Source organism: Misgurnus anguillicaudatus, chromosome 8, assembly GCF_027580225.2.
Source record: "Misgurnus anguillicaudatus chromosome 8, ASM2758022v2, whole genome shotgun sequence".
Classification (NCBI taxonomy): Eukaryota; Metazoa; Chordata; class Actinopteri; order Cypriniformes; family Cobitidae; genus Misgurnus; species Misgurnus anguillicaudatus.
Window position 1 is genome coordinate 12,523,611 of NC_073344.2, and position 25,704 is coordinate 12,549,314.

General features: G+C 36.9%; 1 protein-coding gene across 1 annotated transcript in view; it reads left to right on the forward strand.

The window, feature by feature from the left end:
• oca2 (oculocutaneous albinism II) overlaps positions 1 to 25,704 on the forward strand; it is a 126,297-nt gene that overhangs the window by 86,435 nt on the left and 14,158 nt on the right. Inside the window, exons 21-23 of the mRNA XM_055213307.2 lie at positions 722 to 826; positions 11,765 to 11,858; positions 16,112 to 16,205. Of these exons, the coding sequence (XP_055069282.2) occupies positions 722 to 826; positions 11,765 to 11,858; positions 16,112 to 16,205 (293 nt within the window). The remainder of the gene's footprint in view (positions 1 to 721; positions 827 to 11,764; positions 11,859 to 16,111; positions 16,206 to 25,704) is intronic.

Sequence of the window (25,704 nt, forward strand, 5' to 3'; positions counted from 1 at the left end):
TAGTGGTAGTGTTACTTTTGCTTTTAATTTGATCATAAACAGACGATAATTCTGAAAGCAAGCGTTTCGTAACATTAAATGAACACTGCAAACCAGCCAAATGAATCTCATTAAATAGTGTGTCTGGCTGAAATTGTTGTTGTCCTAGATTGAAAACTGGGGCTGTGTGAGCCATTGTACAGAGATTACCTGTTAGTGTCCAACAGCGTCTGGCCAGCGATCACACTCTGATAGACCCGTCAGCTTGTGTTTGGTATGTGGGACTTTTACAGTCACAATAATTGCTCATGACAGGTGCTTCTGTGAAATTCTGATGCATTTAATCCAACTGCCATCCTGGAACCCCAAAATCCAACCAGATGAATAAACAAAGCAAAAAATAGTAAGGAAAGGACTAGAACAAGACAACATCTTATGATCAACCTGTTTCGTGTTTCCTTTTAATAAGCTACAGTGTTTACCGGGTAGCGTTTTGAAAAACAGACATATGGTAAGCAAGTGTATGTGTTTTCGTATAATTGTTTTGTTGTAAGCAGCCGACTGTGAAATAATGAATTCAGTGTGAGTGTGTCGTGAACACATTGTGTGTTAAGACTCCTACCTCTGTGTTGGCATCCGCAAGCCTTGGTAAGCCCGACAGAGAGAGCGATGGGTGCATGTGTGTGTTCGGGAGGAAGCAGTGTTTGGTTGTGACATATTTTATTGTTATCTTCTCCAACAGGCTGTGCCAGAGGATGAGCGGTTGGCCATCGCCATCATTTTGGTCATGTGGGTCTCAGCATTGGCCTCATCTCTCATAGACAACATACCGTTCACTGCCACTATGGTAAGTAATATACACACTCGCCCAGTTACACAAACTGTTAAAACTTTTTACAACAATTTAAAAAAATATATATTACAACATTTTTCATCAGGCAACTTTGGATGAGTTTCCTATATAGGGTTTAAACATGGGTAGCTAGCAAATAAGATGGACATTTGTGACCCTGTCTGTGAAATCTAGGCTTAAATCACATAATCTAGTCTCATAATCAGCCTTAAAGAGATACTTCAGCCAAATATCAAAATTACCCCATAATTTCCTCACCCTCAAGCAATTCGAAATCCATCATCTTTTCAGACCCATTTGAGGTTATTTTATCTAATGCCCTTGCTTTTCCAAGCTTATAATGGCGGAAAACAGGGATTAGGGAACAAATTCTGATTTAAAGCCCAGGCAATTCACAAGAGAGTATTAGCGTAGTGAGTGTTGGTTACCATAGGTACGTAAATCAAGTCGAATCCAAGATGGCGTTTTCACAGGAAGCTAGTTATTATAGTTTAAAGGAATATTCCATTTTCTTAAAAGAAAAATCCAGATAATTTACTCACCACCATGTCATCAAAAATGTTGATGTCTTTCTTTGTTCAGTCGAGAAGAAATTATGTTTTTTGAGGGAAATCATTGGAGGATTTTTCTCATTTTAATGGACTTTAATAGACACCAACAATTAATACTTAACTCAACACTTAACAGTTTTTTTCAACAGAGTTTCAAAGGACTATAAACAATCCCAAACAGGGCATAAGGTCTTATCTAGCAAAACGATGGTCATTTTTGACAATAAAAATAACAAATATACACTTTTAAAGCACAAATTTTCGTTTAGGTCAGGTCCAGCGCGACCTAACGTTAATGCGTAGTGACGTAGGGAGATCACGTGTTACATATATAAAACGCACATTTGCAGACCATTGAAAACAGTAAACTGACACAAAGACATTAATTAGTATCAGTTGACGCTAGATAAGACCCTTATGCCTCGTTTGGGATTGTTTATAGTCCTTTGAAACTCTGTTGAAAAAAACTGTTAAGTGTTGAGTTAAGTATTAATTGTTGGTGTCTATTAAAGTCCATTAAAATGAGAAAAATCCTGCAATGTTTTCCTCAAGAAACATAATTTCTTCTCGACTGAACAAAGAAAGACATCAACATTTTGGATGACATGGTGGTGAGTAAATTATCTGGATTTTTCTTTTAAGAAAATGGAATATTCCTTTAATATAAAGTTTAGAATATGGATATTTTTCTTACAAAATCATGCCGCTTACCTCTATTAACCACTTAGTGCCATGTGGATTACTTCTGTGAAGGATGTATGCACTTTTTGGGGCTTCAACGATAGAAGTTGTTCCCTGATCCCTGTTTTCTACCTTGATAAGCTTGGAAAAGCAAGGACATTAACTAAAATAACTCTAAATGTGTTCGTCTGAAAGATGATGGACATATGTATCTCGTATTGCTTGAGGGTGAGTAAATCATGGGGTATTTTGATATTAGGCTGGAGTATCCCTGTAAGTCTCATAATCTAAAGATTTGAAACATTAATGTTTAAATGTAATTGTTTTCACATTAAATTTCAATCTTTGACCTGCCATAACTCATCCAATATAAAAGATATCAAGGTTATTTTTTCACAGAATGTTCTTTACATTATGTAAGAAATTTTGATATAGAAAACAGTAACTTACTAACAGTAAAATTACTTTAGCTGCTTTCACAGACAAGGTCACATATTTTTTGAACATGAAGACTTAGAATTAAATTACTTTTATTACAGAATAAATATATAGTAGGGTCCAAAATCCAATGTCTGTGTTTGCTAGTGATTCATTTATTTGCCTTATTTAATGGTAAAAACTTTAATTGTTGTGCTTGTGAGATTGTCACACAATGTGCCTAAAAATGTCCCGTCTTTAAAGACATATCATAAAATTTTACTTTTTCCATGTTTAAGTGCTATAATTGGGTTCCCAGTGCTTCTTTCAACCTACAAAATGCAAAAAATAACAACCCAGTAACTTTTTTTCGTTAAAGCATTTTCTATAAGTATGTGAAAAAATAGGTAATTGAAATTTGGCTCCCCCTGTCATTTCAGAAGGGGATAAAACTGCCCCTTAATCTGCACTATCCAACCACGGCACTGCCATTTAGTGCAGAGATCAGCACATTTGCATTTAAAATGACACACCCAAAAACGGCACATTTTTGCTCAAACCTACAAAGTGGCAATTTTAACACGCTATTTAAGCAATATCGCTTGAGTAGGAGTGTGATATAGCTCCTACGGCCTCGTGCCTCTGGCCTAATCACAGCCGTGATGATATAGAGCTATGTCACAAGACTCCGAGAGCGATATTGCTTTTATACAACAGTTCGATGGCTCACGTTTGAAAAAAGAAAACTAGAAAACAACAACAGAGTTTTTTAAAAAGCCTCTTTGTTTGGGAAATTCTTTCTTCCGCCACGGATTTGAAGTCTAGAATGACAGATAACACTTTCGGCTGTTTTGAATCTCAAACTAACTCAATGGACGGAATAGCCGTTTCTTAATATATAGCCGTTTCTTTGTCACAAAGTGTAGATTTAAGATTAGTTAAGATGAGAATACAGTGGGGCAAAAAAGTATTTATTCAACCACCAATTGTGCAAGTTCTCCCACTTAAAAAGATGAGAGAGGCCTGTAATTTTCATCATAGGTACACTTCAACCATGAGAGACAAAATGAGGAAAAAAATCCAGAAAATCACATTGTCCGACCCTCCAAGAATTTATTTGCAACCCATGGTGGAAAATAAGTATCTGGTCAACAACAAAAAAGCAAGATTTCTTTCTCTCACAGACCTGTAACTTCTTCTTTAAGAGGATCCTCTGTCCTCCACTTGTATTAATGGCACCTGTTTGAACTTGTTAGCAGTATAAAAGACACCTGTCCACAACCTAAAACAGTCAGAATGCAAACTCAACTATGGCCAAGACCAAAGAGCTGTCAAAGGACACCAGAAACAAAATTGTAGACCTGCACCAGGCTGGGAAGACTGAATCTGCAATAGGTAAGCAGCTTGGTGTGAAGAAATCAACTGTGAGAGCAATTATTAGAAAATGAAAGACATACAAGAACACTGATAATGTCCCTCGATCTGGGGCTCCACGCAAGATCTCATCCCGTAGGGTAAAAATTATCACCAGAATGGTGAGCAAAAATCCCAGAACCACACGGGGGGACCTAGTGAATAACCTGCAGAGAGCTGGGACCAAAGTAACAAAGGCTACCATCAGTAACACACTATGCAGCCAGGGACTCAATTCCTGCAGTGCCAGATGTGTCCACCTGCTTAAGCCAGTACATGTCCGGACCCGTCTGAAGTTTGCTAGAGAGCATTTGGATGATCCAGAAGAAGAGTGGGAGAATGTCATATGGTCAGATGAAACCAAAACATAACTTTTAGGTAGAAACTCAACTTCTTGTGTTTGGAGGAGAAAGATGCTGAGTTGCATCCAAAGAACACCATACCTACTGTGAAGCATGGGGGTGGAAACCTCATGCTTTGGGTCTGTTTTTCTGCAAAGGGACCAGGACGACTGATCCGAGTTAAGGAAAGAATGAATGGGGCCATGTATCGTGAGATTTTGACTCAAAACCTCCTTTCGTCAGCAAGGGCATTGAAGATGAAACGTGGCTGGATCTTTCAGTATGGCAGTGATCCCAAACATACCGCCCGGGCAAAGAAGGAGTGGTTTCGTAAGAATAATTTCAAGGTCCTGGAGTGGCCTAGCCAGTCTCCAGATCTCAACCCCATAGAAAATCTTTGGAGGGAGTTGAAATTCCGTGTTGCCCAGCGACAGCCCCAAAACATCACTGCTCTAGAGGAGATCTGCATGGAGGAATGGGCCAAACTACCAGCAACAATATGTAAAAACCTTGTGGAGACTTACAGAAAACGTTTGATCTCTGTCATTGCCAACAAAGGGTATATAACAAAGTATTGACATAAACTTTTGTTATTGACCAAATACTTATTTTTCACCATGGTTTGCAAATGGATTCTTGGGAAGTCAGACAGTGTGATTTTCTGGATTTTTTTTTCTCATTTTGTCTCTCGTGGTTGACGTGTACCTTTGACGGGGATTGCAGGCCTCTCTCGTCTTTTTGGGTGTGAGGGCTTGAACAATTGGTGGCTGACTGGATGCCTTTTTGCCCCACTGTATATATGTATAATATTCAAATCTGCAGTCGATTAGTAAAGATAACGCCTGTTTGACCGTTTGTTTAGCAAGATTTGGTACTCGAGATCCAGAGCAATGAGCGGACGTCAAGTGTTCACTCGCCCCGCTGACCATCGCCCTATCTGGGCTACATCTCTGACAGGGATTCCCTGGCTCTGATGTTGACCCTGTCTGTGTTTGATGGTCAAAAATGAGATCAAATCAGCAGTGTTTGGTGTCATGAAACTATTACTTGTTTTCTTATTCATATTTTGTGTTTTGTTTTGGTGCGAGGTAAAAGTTAGTAAAACTATATTTGAAGAGTTTCGTTGCAAAACGAGATAACCACTTTTTTTTAATTGTTCAGAAATCTCGTTTTTTGGTTGTGCATTCCAATTAATTTCAATGCAACTGCAGTTGGTTTGTTTTGATTTAAACATTCATAACTTAAAAAATACAGCTAAGTAGCACCATAAAACAAAATAATAACATGATAACATAATAATAAACATGTTTTGTCAAAAATGTTAAAAAATGGATTTATCTCGTTTTGCAACGAAACTCTTCATATGTATAACGTTGCTTTCACATTTGATCTTAACGCGATACGAGCACGCGCTTATTATCAGACTTCGTTCTTGTCAATACTATATAAAACTGTTTTTTATAAGTGTCACAGATGTTTTTTGCATGCTGCTTATAAATATTTCAGTGGTGATATCTCATAACGTGTTTTAATAGTCACGTCACAATAAAATAAATGATCAATTGTCCAATTTAAAAGCTGCAGTGCTTACCTGCAGTTCCACGGTGTTTTCGCGTTCTGAGGAGAGAGATTGCTTCAGAGAATGATTGTTTACATTCCTTTTTCCAAGTGTTAATCGTCCACACGATGTGACATTACTCCACTTAAGTTTAAAGTTACATCCAATAGCGCTGATCTTTGACGGGATAAGTACTTCCGATTGGGATTCACAGACTGATTCATGAGCTAGTGAACTAATGAGACACACGGAGAGTGTTTAAAAACAGTGCGTCTGTGTGTGCAGTTTTTCCAGTCAGAGATGAGCCTGTTTAAAGAACCTCGATTCACTAATACTAAAATGACCAGTAGGTGGCGGAATGATACGAAAGGTGAAGCGGTTACTGTGCCATAGAATATCGCATAGCTCTTAGCCAATCAGATTGGAGAACCAGAAAGAACTGTTGTATAAAATAAATTATCTATATGGTATTTTGAGCTAGAACTTCACATATATAATCTGAGGACACCAAAGATTTATTTTACATGTAAAAAAAATCTTGTGAAATGTCCCCTTTAAAGGGGAACTACACAAATCAGACTGTTTTAATCAGAGGATGAAAAACATGATGGGAAAGGGTAACAAATTACTTAAATGTGTTAGTATTATAAGTACACCTCAGGGAACATAAAAATATAAAATAAATAAACACATCATGACCCTTTTTATACACATACAGATAAGTACTTGCAATTTAATCTTTATACAGAGACGGCGATAGAGAGGCAAAAGTAACGGATAGCAGCTTTAATATTGATAAATACTATTTCAAATAGTTAGATGGAGCCTGCAGTACACCGCAGGATGCTGCTGTCATGCACCATGTCATCCTCCCACATTCTGCTGACAAATAGGTCAAAATAGCGCACGTTATCCTCTATAGTCACCTCAAGTGTGCAAAAAACAGTAGCAAGTGATGATCTCCTATCAGAGTGGCGCGTGAATCATGTGGATCGTGAGGGAAGACGTGCTGTGAGCTGATATGATGAACATGGCACCAAACAGACAGAGCCGTGCTGCCGATCACTCACTGCCAAATGAGCAGAAGGGAAGAATGCAGGGCAGATGAAGAGACAACTTCACCCCAGAAATCACTTAGCATTTCAAAAGCCATTTCATTTCCTCCTCCAGCATTTCCCCCTTGTGTCTTTTGCTCTATTTTGCCCTTTTTTCGTACTCATCCTCCCTCTCTCGTCTTGTGCATAACTACATGCGGAGTAGTAGGTGGGTTTTTTGAATGACTGACTGACTTTTGGATTCTGGTTTTGGGGTGCACCCGACTCTTCTCTTCGAAGATGTTAACATTAGACTTGACCAAATGCATTAGAATGTAACAAAAATTATAAATAATTTTGCAGGATTTAATTACTCTAGATTGTGTTAAACACAGCCGAGTACTACAATCTACTATACAAGTAAATGGGATTTTATCAACAGCAGTCAGATTGTGGGATTAGGTTTAGGGCCAGTGTAAAGGGGGTCGCACACCAGACGCGCAGCTCAGCACAGCTTAGCGCAGATCAGCGTCGAGTCGCGTCTAGGACAACTCGGAGGTATCGTACACCGGAAGTGTACATTAAATACCGCGAGCTTAGTCAGATAGCGCAAAATATATGTTAGCAGCCAATGTTAATCGTTAATGATTTGGGATAAATATGATGTTATTTAATGTTTAACTATGTGAGTGGGCTCTGTTGCGCGACAGGGATTTGAGCAATTTCCTGAGTCGTAGCTGGGCGCCGCAGACAGGTGCTACCTGTCGGCACCAATGTGCGTATACTCATAGAAAACAATGTGTTCAAAATTTTTAGAATGGCGTGGCGCTGAGCTGCGTGTCCGGTGTGCAACACCCTTTAGATTTCGGACTGGGTTAGAGGCTTGTAAACCATTCTTGTTATCCTAAATAACAGTGTATCTAACAATTCTCTTTAATTTAAATGCTAACTTGTGGTTAGGGTTTAGGTTATGGGAAGGGTTTAGGTTAAAGAGACACTTCACTTTTTTGAAAATATGCAAATTTTCCGGCTCCTCTAGAGTTAAACATTTGATTTGTACCGTTTTGGAATCCATTCAGCTGATCTCCGGGTCTGGCGCTACCATTTTTTAGCATAGCTTAGCATAATCCATTGAATCTGATTAGACCATTTAGCATCGTGCTCAAAAATGACCAAAAAAGTGTTTAGATATTTTTCCTACTTAAAACTTGACTGGTCTGTAGTTACATCATGTACTAAGACCGATTGAAAATTAAAAATTGTGCTTTTCTAGACCGATATGGCTAGGAAGTATAAAACTAGCACACGATGTAACTACAGAAGAGTAGGAAATTTTTTTCTTTTGAGCGTGAAGCTAAATGGTCTAATTAGATCCAATGGATTGTGCTAAGCTATGCTAAAAGTGGTACCGCCAGACCCGGAGATCGGCTGAATGGTTCCAAAACGGTAAAAATCGAATGTTTAACTCAAGGGGAGCTGGAAAATTTGCATATTTCAAAATAAGTCTAGTGTCCCTTTAAAGCCTGATTTATATTTCTGTATCTGACATTAGCTGTGCCCTCTACACATAGGCTACACGTCAGTTGACTTATACTTCTGCATCGTTGTCTGCATCTCTTTTCCTTTGTCTCATTTTTAAAAATGCGTTTCTGTCTCATTCTGTCGTTATGTTAGGATGCAGAGATAAACAGTGAAATATACTCGAGGTCTCCGTGCACACCAGTGGTAGTAATGGATAACATTGATTTCACAGGTCCTGTCACTATATAGATAAAGGAAATAAACTCTCAGTGGTTTGCCAACATGCCCTCTCAAAATGTGAATCTGCAATAAAAACGACACGCAGTTAGACTTGCACTTCATTTCTGTAGAGCACAGCGTTTGCCTATTTCTGACAATATCATCTATTACATCAAAAATCAGCTTGTATTTTATTACATTATTTCATGGCCCTCTCGGCCGCTATCTATCTCAGTTATGGAGGGGGGAGTACTTAGGGTTCGGGTAAAATTCTGAGCTCTGAGCCCTCTCTTCGGACAGCACGCCAAATATGCTTCATTATCGAATCTGATTCCATGTTAATGCGAACTCTATTATATTAAAAGTATTAAAATATTAAAATTGCAGTAAGCTCAGAAAATGAGGGGAAAAGTCAATTTTTTAGGGTTAGGATTCCATTCAAGTTATTGAAAGTATGGACCAAAAATATCATACCATGCATAAAGCAATCTTAAAACTGACCTAAGCACGCTTTAGCTTCAGATCTATAATGCATGGCGTGTTTAGTGTTCAACATTTAACACAGTTTTAAATATGACACTCTTGTCGATATGGAGCATTGAAAAGCTGATATAAAGATCAATATGGAGAATCTACATCTGTCTCTGGACTCTTTTATAAGGAATTATCTCTGATCATACAGTACGTCCAGTCATTCCCCTATTTCTCCTTATCATGTTGTAATGTGACTTGCAGTAAGGTGGACCACAGAACTTGTAAGATCACATTTTTGATCATTCCTAATTTTGTAACCTAAAATGTCTGTGTAGTAGAGACAGGATTTGGCAGACGCTTTTATCCAAAGCGACTTACAGTGGATTCAGTTCATACATATTGTCCTTTATCAGCATGTGCGCTCCCTGGGCATCAAACCCATGATCTTTGCGTTGCTAATGCAATGATCTACCAGTTGAGCTCCTAAACACCAAAATAAAAATTCAGCTGTTTATGTGTAGACAACGTAATCAAAGTGTATCCTTGTTAATTATCAAACAGCCTTTTGAGAATAAACAGACTAATATGATTTATGATTACAGAGCCCACAAACGACACTTGTATGAATATCTATGCGCTGTGTATCAAGTCAAGTTTTTCCAGATTCAATTTTCTATTTGCGCTCCATTGGAAGCATAAAACTGCTATTTTCTTGTCAGCACAAGAGTACGATTGCTTTGGCTTTTGGTGCCCTCCCATCCACGATGGCAATAGCACAGCTGAATGAACCGGATGGCAAATGTAGTAGAAAATGTAATCACAGATGTGCTGTGTAATTTATTCAAGTCGATTGCAGCTGAATCCGCTGTTAGCTGGGAGACCAGCATGTATTGGTCAAGTGGCCACACATTTCTGCAAATATACAAACTTTTTTGCAGCTATGCTGGTGGGAAAATCTAATGCTTATATGCCTTGAGAAATGGATGCATGTGTTTGTTGTTGTTGCCACAGGGAGGCATTACATTATCTGGTTCTTGTCATTGTACTGTATGTTTATGCTTTGTATTGCAGGATATGGATATTGTATCTTTTTCCATTCAGGCTTCATGCTTGGGCTTTAAAGGGGCCATGTCACAAGACTTCTTTTAAGATCTTTGGTGTACCCAGAGTACATATGTGAAGTTTTAGCTCAAAATACCATATAGATAATTAATTATAACATGTTAAAATTGCCACTTTGTAGGTGTGTGCAAAAATGTGGGTGTGTCCTTTAAAATGCAAATGAGTGGATGAAGTGCAAACACTGATCACAATGATGGTGGTTTGTTGAAATTGAAACTCAATTGTGATGTGAATTATTTTCTCTCTCTCTCTTTCTCTCTGCACTAAATGGCAGTGCTGTGGTTGGATAGTGCAGATTTAAGGGGTGGTATTATTATAATAAGAGCTCCTTATGACATCATAAGGAGAGCCAAATTTCAACGACCTATTTTTTTTCATGTGCTTGTAGAGAATGGTTTACCAAAACTAACTTACTGGGTTGATCTTTTCACATTTTCTAGGTTGATAGAAGCACTGGGGACCCAATCATAGCATTCAAACATAAAAAAGTCAGATTTCATGCCATGGCCCCTTTAAGCAATGATGTTTAATTCCATTAGCTGTTTATTCTGTAAAACGATAGAATGAATGGGAAAGAAAAAAAAATTATACAGGTGGCCCACGTGCATGCCGAATCCGACCCGTTGCACTTTAACATGTGGCCCGCAACCTTTTGTCTGTCTAAATATTTCACATAAAATCAACCACGATCAAACCTTCTAAAATGATAAAAAGTTACAGTGCCATCATTAGGCCCTTTTAGGTGGGCTTTAGCCCCCTGAAATTTCTGCCCAGCAAAAATATTGTGATTTATTCCACAATCAGTATTGTACAGTAGTGTTTTAAGTCATACACAAAAGTAAATGTACACAAATGTTACCCATCTTTTTAATACAGTGAAATATAAGGTTTTAAAGGTACAAGTATTATATCCAATCATAGTACCGTATTTTCCGGACTATTAGCCGCACCGGAGAATAAGCCGCATCATTCATTAAGACCAAATAACATATATAAGTCGCGTATAGTTGCAGTGGACTATACGTTGTGTTTATTTAGAAAATGGTTTCACAAAATCCAAGCCGAAGAACAGACATTTAATCTGGAAAGGCAAGTTATTCAACTAAACAATAGCAGACAGACCAGCAGGCTGAATAGATGTCTGTACGTTAAAGTAATATTATCAGTTATTTAAACGATAAACCATAGCATACAGAACTTACCTGGAAGGTTGAATAGTCTAAATTAAATGAACAAGCCAATAGCGTGAAGTTCACATACTCGTCATTCCCCATCACTGAATCCATTGAATTACATAAATACAGGAGCAGCATATAGCGGACTCTTGTGGCTGTAGACGGTAATGATGTCTCTTGCCTCATAAATGTCAAAATTAATTTATACTGACTTAAAAGGCGCACCTGACTATAAGACGCAGCACGCAGCACAAGTTATGAAAAAACGCGGCTTATAGTCCGAAAAATACGGTATTCAAAAAGATTATTATACTTTTAGGGCCTTAAGGCCCTTTAATATTGAAAACATAGAATCACCCCTGGTTATAATTAAAATGCTGTAAGTATAATTAAATGGATACTCAAATATGTAATCTTTTTTTACAGATTCCTGTGCTTATAAACCTTAGTCAGGATGCCGATGTCAATCTCCCAATCAAACCACTAATATTTGCGTTAGCTATGGGAGCTTGTCTTGGAGGTAAGTGTCTCTATTATGAATTATAAATTAGACAATTGTTTATTAGACAATGTTATCCGCACTTTGAAATAAACACTGTGCCATTTAGGGTTCACACAGAACATACTTACAGTAGCAGGCCACTGCACTTGTTGTTTCTCTAAAGCATTAAACAGATGGTAGAGTGTCCTGTAATGTGCAATCAAATTTACTAGAGACTAATCAGCATGCGAACATGTTAACAGTAGTACAGTAACTCTGTATTATTTATTAGAGACACGTGCATTCTGCACAGGGCTATCTTACAATGTGTGAGCTTTAATAGGATTTTCAATAAATACTTTTTGCAATGGCAATCCTCTTTTGCTCCCTTCTGAAAGCACGGCAGAGGAGAATATATCCCTCTACATTTAGGAATGATTACAAGGCCATGTGAAAATGCTTCATTGGTTGTTTGGCTCTAAAAACACGGAGAGAGATGTTTCAGCCATGTGGCCTAATCATAAGAGATGTATTAGCTCTATCAGCGTTTGGGATGCTAAGGCATGCTTCTGGTTCCGTGATCAAGATGACACTTTTAAAGATATGAGCTTTGACAAATGACAAATTGATGGCCTTTATGATTTTTAATGGGAATTATTTTCTGATTCAAAAGGGTGATTTTTTTCCCCACTATTAGAATGTTGAGAACAAAGATGTGTTATTGGCTATACTTACTCTATAAATGGGTGGGTTAGTTTTAACCCAAAATGGGTAAATATTGGATAGAACACACTCTAGGTTAAAAAATACCCCATACTGGGTTGTTTTGGCCCAACTGCTATTTTTAGAGGGCTGTAGCCTCTGTGAAGGGGTCAAGATCATCATTTTAGGCAGGAAACCAGTAAAATCCTGGTCATCCCAAACGTCTGTGAGATTCTCCAGCATTTAAAGGAAAACACCACCGTTTTTCAATGTTTTATTGTGTTTTTACCTCAACTTGGATTTATTGGTACATACTTATCTTTTTCCGGTGCGTGCACTTGGTCTTTGTGCAGCGCGTCGTGAATGTGTTGGCATTTGGCCTGGCCCCATTCGTTCCTTGGGGTCCAAACAGGGATGAAAGTCAAAGTGAAGAAATTAAAGTGCTGCAAACTAAGTGCTCTTCTGCCATACAATATAGTTCTCATTTTTATCCTCTTAAAAAATATCACATTTTATTTTGTGCCACCATACTTGTGTAACTCATCTTTAAATAGGGAAAACATGAAAGTGTTAGAAGTGGCTTCTAAATTCATCCCTGTTTTGATCCTAAGGAATGAATGGGGCTAGGCTAAATGCTAACACATTCACGACGTGCTGTACAAAGATTAAGTGCACTCATTGAAAAAAGATAGGTATAGATTAATTTGTCTAAGTTGAGGTAAGAACATAGTAAAATATTGAAAAACTGTGGTGTTTTCCTTTAACCTCATTACAGACGGTGAAGTCAAGGATACCCAAAAATACATAAACATCCTGATATAAATACTGAAAACACACTTAAAAAATACAGAAAACACTATCCGAAAAAAAATTGTCAAAATATGTTAGCCAGCTGTCACTAGTTCAGTACCCTATCAAAAAAGTAGAGCTTTGCTCCCAAAGAGTTCAAATTAGTACATCAGAGGTACATATTGGTACAAAATGTATACATACACCGATCAGCCATAACATTATGACCACTTGCCTAATATTGTGTAGGTCCCCCTTTTGCCACCAAAACAGTCCTGACCCGTTGAGGCATGGACTCCACTAGACCTAGAAGCATCCATTTTTTCAGCAATTTCAGCTACAGTAGCTTGTCTGTTGGGTTGGACCGCACGGGCCAGCCTTTGCTCCCCACGTACATCAATGAGCCTTGTCGACAGTTCACCGCTTTTCCGACCACTTTTGATAGGTACTGACCACTGCGGACTGGGAACACCCCACAAGAGCTGCAGTTTTGGAGATTCTCTGACCCAGTTTTTTAGCCATCACAATTTGGCCCAAGTCACTCAGATCCCATTTTTCCAAGTGTTTGTCCTCAAAGTGGATGTGTTAGAAGCAGGAAAAATGGGCAAGCGATCTGAGCGACTTTGACAAGGGCCAAAATTTTATGTTATTTCTGATCGGTGGAACTAATTGTATATATTAGGCCATTTTCATGGGTATTTTTACCATTTTTTCTGACAGTGTACAACACTGAAAAAAATTATTCATTGAATTTAATCAATTTTTTAAGTGGTTGCAATCAATTTATGTAAGCTACATTTAAACAAAAAAGATTAGTAAAGTAACATAAAATATAAAACTTTTGTTTAAATGTAGCTTAAATAAATTGATTGCAACCATTTAACTTAAAAGAATTGATTAAATTCAATGAATCATTTTTTTTTCAGTGAATACATCAGGATAAAAGTAATGGCGATTATGGAATATGAATAAATGATAAATTCAATGAAGAATACTGTACTTTTATTTGCAAGGTTTTGCAAATCTTAAGACATAAAGGTAAAAAATTAAATTAAATATTAGTAAATATCGGAGCTTCATAGGGCTGGGTATCGATTCAGATGTTCCAGATTGATTCAATTTCGATTCACAAGCTATCAAATCGATTCGATTTCGATTCTCGGTTCAATTTTCGATTCCGGTTCTCGGACCGGTTTTTATACTCGATTCTCGATTCAAATCAGTGAATATAGATTTAATACAAATACTATATTAATAAAAAGGAACAGTGAACAGCAGTTTGGTGGGTAATTAATAAAAAGAAATTAAAAGCCACAACACTATCGTTGTCGTCTTGCTTGCGAAATGCTTCCATACCTCTTACTTTTTATGTGAAGGTGGCATCAATGTCGACGAAGCACCTAAAACCGCCATTTTAAGCACTGAATGAAAGAATTACAGGCTCCTTGGTAACATCGCGCAAGGCAAAAAAAGGGTGGCATCTAGTGAAGAAGACTAGTAATTTGATTAACGTTAATCTTACGTTCCATGTTTGCAGAAAAAAATATGGAAAAAAATCGATTCTGCTCTTTGAGAATCGATTCTGAATCGACCACGTAAAAAAACGATTAATCCAAAAATCCATTTTTTTGCCCTAGCTTCATTGTTTTTTTAATAATCATATGTTTTTGTACCATTCACATCATACGAATTAGTCACCTCGTAAAATGTAAAAATTTCGTGATACAAAAATGCAACGATGTGCATCGTAGCATGATGGGGATATTTATACGTTATTTCGTCAACACGTGACCCAACTCTGCGCCAGCATCACCTGTGCTTCACCGCAGTCACACAGCCATCGCTTGAATCACCTACAGCTTGAACTGGTCAACAACATGACTTTAAATAAACAGAAATTGATATAGACGACGCACCATCATCTTTTAAGTCTGAGGTTTTTATTTTAGTTTTCCTGTCATTTACCGGGAATCTTAATCAAAACCATGAGAGACAAATCCATGTCTGTGCGCTTCTACGTTAAAATGTTACAATTCTTTATTAAGTTATATGTACAACAAAAACATTACTGAAAATGTTAATATTCTGAAATTAGATATGTTATTTGAATTTCAGTTTCATTTTTTTTATTTGCTTAAAATACCGTGATGTGCATCGTATTGTGAGTTCAGTATCGAGATACAGACAGAACCGTGAGCTTAGTATATCGTTACACACCTATTGAATAGTCACCATCGCATAGCTGATAAAGAATGTCAAAACCTCTTCAATAAATGGAAAAATATCCCTAGATGTTTAAGAGTAAATTTTTTAGACCTGCTGTTGATTGAGTGGTGACCTCTGTTCTTCATCAGAAAGCTATCACGGCTTTGATTCGAGTTGGGACGGAGGTCCCACCCTGTGCCATGCATTAGCAAAGCAGGTACTACAAAAGAAATGCTTGCTAAATCACCTCTGCAATTTACCACTGAAGGTCACTTTATGTCCAATACTCTAAAGAAGTGATTGCACAGCAGCGAACCTTAAATTGCAATCAGCATAACAAAATCTGCTGTGCATTTTGGCACCAAATCAGTTTTAGTGTTTAATTCATAAAGAGCTACGTTTGTGCAGTGCTGTTTTTGTGGAGGACATGCAGCGCTATTTAAACATTCTCAAAATTTTCTTTCTTAGCAGATAAAGTATATATACAGCTGTAAAAAAATCACTAGGCATTTTTTTCGTTAAGTAATATGAATGTCTGTTTATTCAGTTATATTTAAGTTTATTTAAGGTTTTTCAATTTCTTTATGTTCTCAAAGGGAATGGAACTCTGATTGGAGCGTCTGCTAACGTGGTCTGCGCGGGGATCGCTGAACAACACGGCTATGGATTTTCTTTCATGGAATTTTTCAGGTAATTCTATTGGGCATAAGCTTAGATTTGCACGCCTTTAAACAAATAGTGAAGCATTTAAGCAAACAAGACCAAATGCAGTATAGCCTAATCGAACACTGTTTCCTTTAAGAAAATTACTTAAACCTCACAGAAAACTTTATACTTTATGTCAAAGCTTTTACTGCTAACAGAAAAATGACTTGAGTGCTTTAGAGCAAGTGTCGATCCTCTTACTTTTAAATAAGATGTTTATGACCTTTCATGTGCTTTCACTCGTCGAGGAAAGCAGTGATTATTCAAGCCAAATCTGCTGGTCACGTAAGTGATACTTAAGGGCTGAGTCATGGCTTTTTTAGATGTACTGATCCCAAATCAACTGCTGTACTTTGCTTTTCTGGACATCTGGACGTTTTCTCACCTCTGCACTCATGCTGAGATTGCATTGAAACTTAACATCTCTGATTACTCCTGTTAAATAAAGAAAAGGTGTTTTTAGTCAGGTCAATACTTTGCTTGAGGCTGTAAAACAACCTTTGCACTGATGGCTGCTGGTAGGAGCAGGGTTTCCACAGGTCATGGAATTTTTGAAGTGTCATAGAATTTTAAAAAGTCTATTCCAGACATTGAAAGTAGGGGTGCACCGATATATTGGCTGATGATGCTTGCTATACTGAAATACAGTGAAATGCCGCTACATCCAAAAGCCAGAGGGCGCTCTCGTGCAGAAACTCAATATGCGCTGCAGACGAAGAACCATCACACACGCAGCTCCAGGAAATGGCTTAAAGATATATTCATATTGCTGTTCTTCAAACCTTTTCAGCTATTTTCATGATAATAAAGAATATGTATGATTATGTTTGACAAGTGTTGCTTTTTCAAATGCATGTTATAAACGACTCAAACTAACAGTGATTTCAGATCGATAAGGACTTACTGATCAAAAGTCGTAGTACATGAAATAGTTGAATAATATCTGCTGTGCGATTCAGAATAGTTATCGGCCACGTATTATTAGCATATATTGGCATTTATCGCTGCACCCCTAATTGAAAGTCAGGGCTTTTTATATATATTTTTGACCAAGTCATTAAATATCACAAATTTTCTTTGTCGCTTTAAATGTTAGTTCAAAATATATTCCCCTTTTTTAGTTGTGATAAAAGGAATGCTGTTTCCGGGTCCAAACTACAATCTATGCCGTTTTTAGGCATTGTTTTGTTCATTTTATGCATTTAAGCTATTTTTTATAATTCACGGTGTACACTTCATTATCAGGCTCACAGCATCTCAGACATAAATGAAAATTCAGTTTTTTAGTCAGTGAAACTGATCTCACGGAAAGTCGAGTTTTAGTCACACAAAATTTTATTCATTTATTCGTGTCCATGGCATGAAATTCAGCTTTTGTCGTGCCTTGAGCACGAATGTGACACTCACATGAATTTCTGTAAATTGTTTCTTGTGTCTGTGGCACAACTTTTTTTTCATTTCATTTTATGTATTTTTTTCTCATTGTTTTTTCCTATTTTCTTACCATTGTTGCTTGAGGTTGGGGTTTGAATAACTTTCTATTACATTTTAAGTAGGGCTGTCAAAATTAATTGCGTTAACGCAAATTCATTTTAGCGGCACTAATTTTATTAACGCACGATTAACGCAACACATAGTTTCTGTTTGTCCCACAGCTGGATGAATTGAGGCGCAGCAAGTGACCCGAGCTGTCTAGATAAGTCGGAGGTTTTCATAAAAATAAGAACATTAAGCTTTCGAATCCAATGCTGTAAATGGTTGTTAAATATCTAAAATGATCTTTATCTGCACGTTTCCTGAGAGGTGTACCGTCCCAAATCCATAATCTAAAGCAAAGATGCGTCATCATTCACTTTTTGGTTTCGTTTTTAAAGCATTCAGAAATGATAGAAAATAGACTGCAAGACTTGCTTGATGTTAAAATAATTATTAAGAGAGATCAAGTTCGGGACCTGTTGATGTTAAAAGAGTTATTAAGAGTGACAAGACTCAAAAGCGATGTCTGACGCAGACGTCTAAAACGCATGCATACAAACGTGCAAGTGTGTTAGATAGACATCTAACACAAAATTACAGTTTTAAAAATATCTGTTTTGACAAGAATTCACGCAGGTATGACCTATAATCTGTTATATCTGAAGTGAATGTTTGGATTAACTGTTGTTGAGTAAAAGTATCTGTTGTGTATCATTATATTAAACCCTTGCATTAGCCTACAGTATCTTAAAGTGGTCTGTCTCAATGTCAAAATTAAACAATGAAAGAAAAACATATTTAACAGATATTGATATTGTTTTTGCTCTGCGTAAACAGGTATGGTTCTGTCATGCTTTGTCAGATTCCAACAATTGTTTAAATTGTTTTGAAGTTTTTTAATAGAGAATGTTAAAATATGTAAGGAATAATTGACGACGGGCCATTGAATAATAAGAAAATAATGCACACCAGTTACACCGCAGGTGTGCATTATTTTCAAATAATTCAAAGGACCGGAGTCAACTATTCCTCTTATACCACGGTTACCACAAACATTGCTCTGGTGCCTAGTTTTAAGACATTTGACAAGTTAGGTGTGCGGTTTACAGAAAAATAATCAACACCCATAGAACATTTCTCAGCCAATCAGAATGCAGCATTCAACAGACCCGTGGTATAAAAATTACTAATTTTTGAAAATTTGCTCATCCCAACTAAATTTGCCAGCACAGGTCACAAATGATCAGCAGCAAACAGAAATGGAGAAAGAACAAGGTCTTCTAAAGGGAAAATCATTTATAAAACTATGGCTGATGGTTCTGTTGAAAATGTAAACAAGCTGTTTTAGACAACCATTTGCATATAGCATATACATTGACCAAATCCATGCTGATTGGAGCATTAAAAACTTGAAAAGTGTTACATTTAGGTAAATTTAGAACAGATAAAAATGTGCGATTAATTTGCGATTAATCGCTAGTTAACTCATGAAATCATAAGATTAATCTAGATTAAAATTTTTTATCTATTGACAGCCCTAATTTTAAGACATCCTAACCCAAACCCCAACTCCAGCCGAGAATAAAAGCGGAAGAAAAACATGTAGAAACCAATACATAAAAGTACATCCTAACCCCAAATGTAACCCCAACCCCAAGCGACAATGATTTAAAAATAGGGGAAAAAAAGAGAAAACAATACATAAAATAACACAAAAAAGAAAGTTGTGCCATGGACACAAGAACTATTTATAGAAATTCGTGCGAGTGTCACAAAAAAAACATTTGTGCTCAAGGCATGCAAAAAGCAGAATTTCGTGCCATGGACACAAATAAATTAATCAAATTTTTCGTGATTATAACACGACTTTCCGTGAGATCATATTGGGGAAAAGTCATGAATTTGACATTTGGCTTAGAGTGGGAACACTGTAGGAGTTGTTCCTGATTTCTATGTTAGTATTGCATTATATTTGAGGTTGTTTCAGCTCTTGCGTATGCACACTGGTTGCCAAGCACTTCCTGCGGCTCTGTATAAAGCCCCTCTCCCATAGGTTATTTTAATTGAAAGGCGGGACTTCTGTTGCCAGAGCGGACATGTTGAGTGTTTCATTGTCCCCTATTCATAGTAATAGCAGTGCTCAATTTTGTTATATCTAATATCTTTGCTGGCAGTTGACAAGAACTTACAAAGTTACTTATTTGACCCTAAGTCTTCTCACGTAGCATATTTAAGTGATCTAAAATATAAAACATTGAGTTTATGGTATTAACACATTTAATATTACATGTTCTGGACAAAATCCGTGTAAATCAATTATGTATATCATGTTCCAAAAATATCTCTAAATGTACCTTGATTTGAAAAGTGACAGATCAGGTTTTAGAGAGACTCTTGAGGCGTCTTGATTTCAAGCACTCTCTGGCATATCAACAAATACATCTGAATGTGGAAAAAAGCCGCTCGCTGATTACCTCTTGGTGAGAGTCTCGCGGAGACATTCACCGTCTCTTTTGATTTGGTTCTCCCTGCTTGTTACCACCTGCTCGATGGAAGTGGTTTCCATACATATACAGATGCGTACAGATATCTGTCATTCTCCCAGTTGGTGGGATGTTGGTGGTCAATAGTGGTAAAGAAGAGCTTGAATGCACATCTGATTGGACTGTGAAACACTCCCGGAGGGAGACAATAGGGTTTTTCAAATATGGGTATAGGGAATCTAAAAGAGGACTTCAGACATGCCTTGTACAACGCCAGACATGACACCACTTAACAGTTTTGCAAATAGCTTGTGGGATTTAGTTTCTTTTGACATCTAAAAGTACCCCAGTAAGCAATAGCCATCATTTCATCAACTAGGTTAACTAGGTAATGCAATGATGCAATAATCGGTATTGGTCGATAAAAGCAAATTTTCATGCTATCAGCTATTGGCTGATAGTATAATCCGCCGATAGTCATGGTTGATTTAGGGGCCAGTCACACCAAAAGCGCTTTAAACGCTTGCAAACGCAAGGCGTGACGCACTGCCTTTTTTAAAAAAAAGAGCAGTGCGGCGCAGCTTTTCATATCGCTAAGCAACCACCGAGTCAGCTGTCTTATCAATCAAATATTGAAGCGTGCGCTCTTTTGCTGTTAACTGTCATATTAGCAGAAACTTTAAAAAGAGGGCGCTTGCTCTGACCTTGTTTGAGGGTGAGAGGTGCACAAACACGCAGGAGAGAGTGAGAAAGTGGAGTACGGTTCTTCAAAGCAACTGTAAACTTCCTTCACCACAACGTAAGGCCTCCTCTCCCCTCATTCGATTGGACAATGGAAAGACGCGAATGACGGCGAGCGCTTCTCGGCGCGCATAAACAGCGCGCAAACGCGCCCTGCCCATAGAATATCATTCAAAAAAGGCGCCTGCAACTGCCATAAACGCTTTTGGTGTGACTGGCCCCTTATTCTGTCAATCAAAAGAGAACAGGAAAATCAATAAATTCGAGCTCCAATGTTTAGAAAATGTAAAGAAACATCACTAGTTTAACTCTTTTCTTGCCATTGACGAATTATCTTGTCAATTTGCATAAAACGTGTTCCTGATGATTTTTTTATGTTACTCTGCAATACCGCAATTATGGTTTACGGTGTACCGCGATACTTACCCATTAAAAAAAAAAACTGCACCAAAAATGTTATTTACTAATTTTAAACTCTGTGTATGTTTTGAAAATCGTTCTGAATCTGATCTCTAACAAAATTCCTTCACAAAAATGCAATTATTTTAGCTTTCTGCTAAAAAAAACATTTTAAAAGAAAAATACCCATATTTAAGAGTTTATAAGCAGAGAAAAAATATTGATACTGTACGATGAAAAGTTTTTTTCCAGTTTTATTTGTTTGTTTATTGTTTGTTTGAAAGCAACAGACTCTGTTCTATCATTTGATATATTTGTATGTTTATATATTTTTAGAAGAAGGCATTTTGTGAAACTTTTGTGAAAATTACAAAAAATGCTGGCGGGCAACTTTTAAAAAATGGCTGGCGGGGAATGAGTAAATGTATAAATTAACTGTCATTATATAAATGAATAACATTCAAAAAAAAAAAAAAAAACAGATTTTAGTTAATGCAAGCTAATATAACCACCAAGTTATGGGTATTGACATTGTTATCTGTAGATATCAGTCTAAATAATCGGCTATCGGTATTGGTGGAAATGTTTTATGTCAGTGCATCTCTACTATAGACACGATATAGTCCGGCTACAAGTAACCCATTTCTAGCCAAAATAAACTTAAATTTGGTTACATCTTTTTAAACAGAAAGCATGAGAGATGTATGACACAGTATTATATATGCAAAGTCAACAATGATTACAAGGTAATTTTTTCTATTTTATTTCATTTTTCTTCTTACAACATTTTCTCTGATATTTGAAATTTTGCCTCATTTTAGCCTAGACTTCTGGGCTGTGCTTGGATGGCTGTGAGACACTTTTGCATCTTTTAAATGCAAAATTCTTGCTGGGACATTTGGATCAGTATAGGAAAAATGTCACAGTTTATTTCTTGTTTTTTGGCTTAAAGAACTTCAAAATTTAAGATATGCAAACTTTTTATCATCATATAAATATCAAACATCATATAAAACAAATTACTTTCCTTTCCATCAAAAAGTCTTTGTTGTAGCCTGACAACCCTTTATCATTAAAAAGCAATCACTCCATCTGTTGATTTGTGGTTCCTTTGCTTGTCTTCTAAGTGGTCGTGACACTTTTGCGCTTTGAAACAGGAGAGATCAATGGCATTACACTGAGCCATTGGTCCCTCGGCTCAGCACAAGGAACAAGTTGGGTCCTGGTTTAAACTGCGCATCAGACACGGAGATAAGGCTGATCAATTCAAGCTAATCTTGGGAGTGAGTCCAATCTCTCCTACCAGGAACTCCAGGTACTACCTCGCTCCTCACTTTTAGCTGAATGGCTTCCAGCCCCTTTCATCCGACTCTGCATGACCACAGACTTGTTCAGCCTTCATTCTTAAGTTTGTATACTTGGAATCCCTTCTTTGTATTTCCACAGCCTATATAACAACTGTGCACAGGCAGGTAGAGCAGCTGGGCGGCTCACAGCTAAGCCAAGAAGGGATGGACCACTGGCAGTGGGAGGTGGGCGAGGGAGGAGGCAATCGCCTGTGGGATTTTAGTTTTCTTGCCAGTGCTGTGAAAACAAACAGGGTGGCAGCAGATGTTTGAGTAATTGCTCATTCATCATCAACCTCTCTACTGCTTGATACAGAATCCATGCCATGCTTACAGTATCTGCTGCATTTAGACTACAGCTGAACGAATTCTATAGCACTTTAGGTAGAGTCCCAGAAGTCTATAAATGGCTTTGCAATCCTTGGAAGAAATTTGCACTTCAGAGTATCCACTTTTTTTTCGGGATCTCATTTGTATGCCTCTAATGGCTAGAACTTTGTGATGAATGGGTAAGATCTCAGCGCAGGCTGTAATTGGCTGATTGGTGGGTTGCTATGGGGATGAAGGGGGGCATGGAGACTTTCTCTGGCACTTTGGTTGGAAACTAGTGATAGAAAACCCATGAGCTTCACTAGAGGTCTATTTCAAAATGTAGCATGCTGGTTTTCTACTGATTAGTAGGATAAGTTCATCTGACCACCAAACGGATTTTAAAGCGTTTTAAAGCAAAAATGACATTTTTTACTCGCCCTCAAATTGTTCAAAACATGTATAAAATACAAAAGATATAGTAATCAAGTAGGAAACAGGAGCACCACTGACTATGGAATTCAAAAACGGTTTGGTTACGAACATTACTCAAAATATCTTCCTTTGTGTTATGCGGAAAAAAGAAATTTATACATGTTTGTAACAACATGAGGGTGAGTAAATGACATAATTTTCATTTTTGGGAGAAATATCCCTTTAAAACATGTAGATAGATAGATTTACTGCATTTGCCAACTTAATAAATCAGCTACACGTAGAGAATGCCCTATTATTTAGTTTTTGTTTTATATTTTATTCCCTGTATTTTACTGTATATACAGTACTGTAAGTGTACATTATCTTGATTTATATACATTCAAAACTATTCATCGGCACCAAAGACGTCACTTCCGCAATGCCCGCCACCATATACAGTATTTGTGTCCATTTTGGCAGCGAATACAGCATATCTAATGTGCTAAATAATCACATTTATTCGTTTAATGGAGGGCTTACCAGAGGAAAAAATGCTGATTGTACAATGTGTCGGCTGCCAGTCAGTCCAGATATCCAGATAATTTACTCACCACCATGTCTGTCAAAATGTTGATGTTTTTCTTTGTTCAGTCGAGAATAATTTTTTTTTAAGGAAAACATTCCAGGAATTTTCTCATTTTAATGGACTTTAATGGACCCCAAAACTTAACTGTTTTAATGCAGTTTAAAATTGCAGTTTAAATTGCAGGACTCTAAACGATCTCAAACGAGGCATAAGGGTCTTATCTAGAGAAACTATTGTCATTTTTGGCAAGAAAAATAAAAAATATGCACTTTTAAACCACAACTTCTCGTCGTCCTTTGGCTGTGTGACGAGCCAGTCCTTTTAAAGTGCAATTTTAAACTGCATTAAAACAGTTAAGTGGTCCATTAAAGTCCATTAAAATGAGAAAAATCCTGGAATGTTTTCCTTAAAAATATATTTTCTTCTCGACTGAACAAAGAAAGACATCAACATTTTGACAGACATGGTAGTGAGTAAATTATCTGGATTTTTTTTAGTCATTTAAGTCAAAATGTCCATTGGCGAAAATGTATATAATAAAGGTTATGTGTAAAGTGAAAAGTTTAGGGAAAAAGGGTTTTAAGTATGAATCTATGCATCAATGTAGGCTTTTAAAGTGACAGCTGTAACCTCTCTACTTAATGTTATATTTATTTTTCCTTTTTTCATTTGTTTCTCTGTTCTTATATTATTATCACTTACTGTTTACTTGATTATTTAATTACTTGAGAACATTTTACTATACATTTAATATTAGGCAAGCATTTATGTTATCCTTAAAAGTACAATTTGTAAGATATTTGCAGTAAAATATCCAAAAAACCACTAGTACGGTGTTATATATTTTGTCTAGCTGATTACTAACAATATTTATAATGTTTTCAACTACTTGTAAATTATGAGAAAATTGCCATTCTAAACAGTGACACGGGGCAGTGCAGCCGGTCGCCTGTAAATTACGTTAATATCTACGTTACCCTTTGTTACCGCCTTTACTGACGTAAAAACCACATGACAACAGTGTCGTGGACAAAAGCGGAAGTAATAGCGTATGTCGGGCCACTCGCTTTTTTATGCACTGTAAAAAATACTTTGCTGCCTTAAACTTTTTTGTTAAATCAACTCAGATTTACAAGTCATCTCAACGGAGATGAGTTGTCACAACTTATAAAATATAGTTGAAAAAAGTCAACTTAGTTTTATAAGTTATAACAACTCATCTGTAGTTATAACAACTCATCTCTAGTCAAGATAAATAATAGTAAGTTGAAATTACTTGTAAATCCGAGTTGATTCAACAAAAATTTTTAAGGCAGCAAAGTATTTTTTATTTTTAACAACATTTATAAAACTTGATTACTTTACCTCATGTGTAACATGATTTCTCTTTCCCGTCTGATTGATGGGCATCAGCATTTGAGTTAAAGACAACAAATCCCATCAGTCTACGCTGCTTCAGAGCATCATTAATCTACGTCATTGTTATTGATTTGATCTGGCTCCCTCTAGCGGTCCGGATTATACAAATTGCATCTTTAATGGTCACTTTTAATTGAAGCCAATCCTTTATTTCGCCAATCTAACTATTTTGGAATAGAATAAAATTGTGTTCGGTGTTCCTCTGACGATTTTTGTTACAGCCACCAGCATAACATATCCTGTTGCATATTGTAATCTTGTTGTGAACCTCCTGGGAGCGTTTTATTGATCTTCCTCTGGTAGTTGTG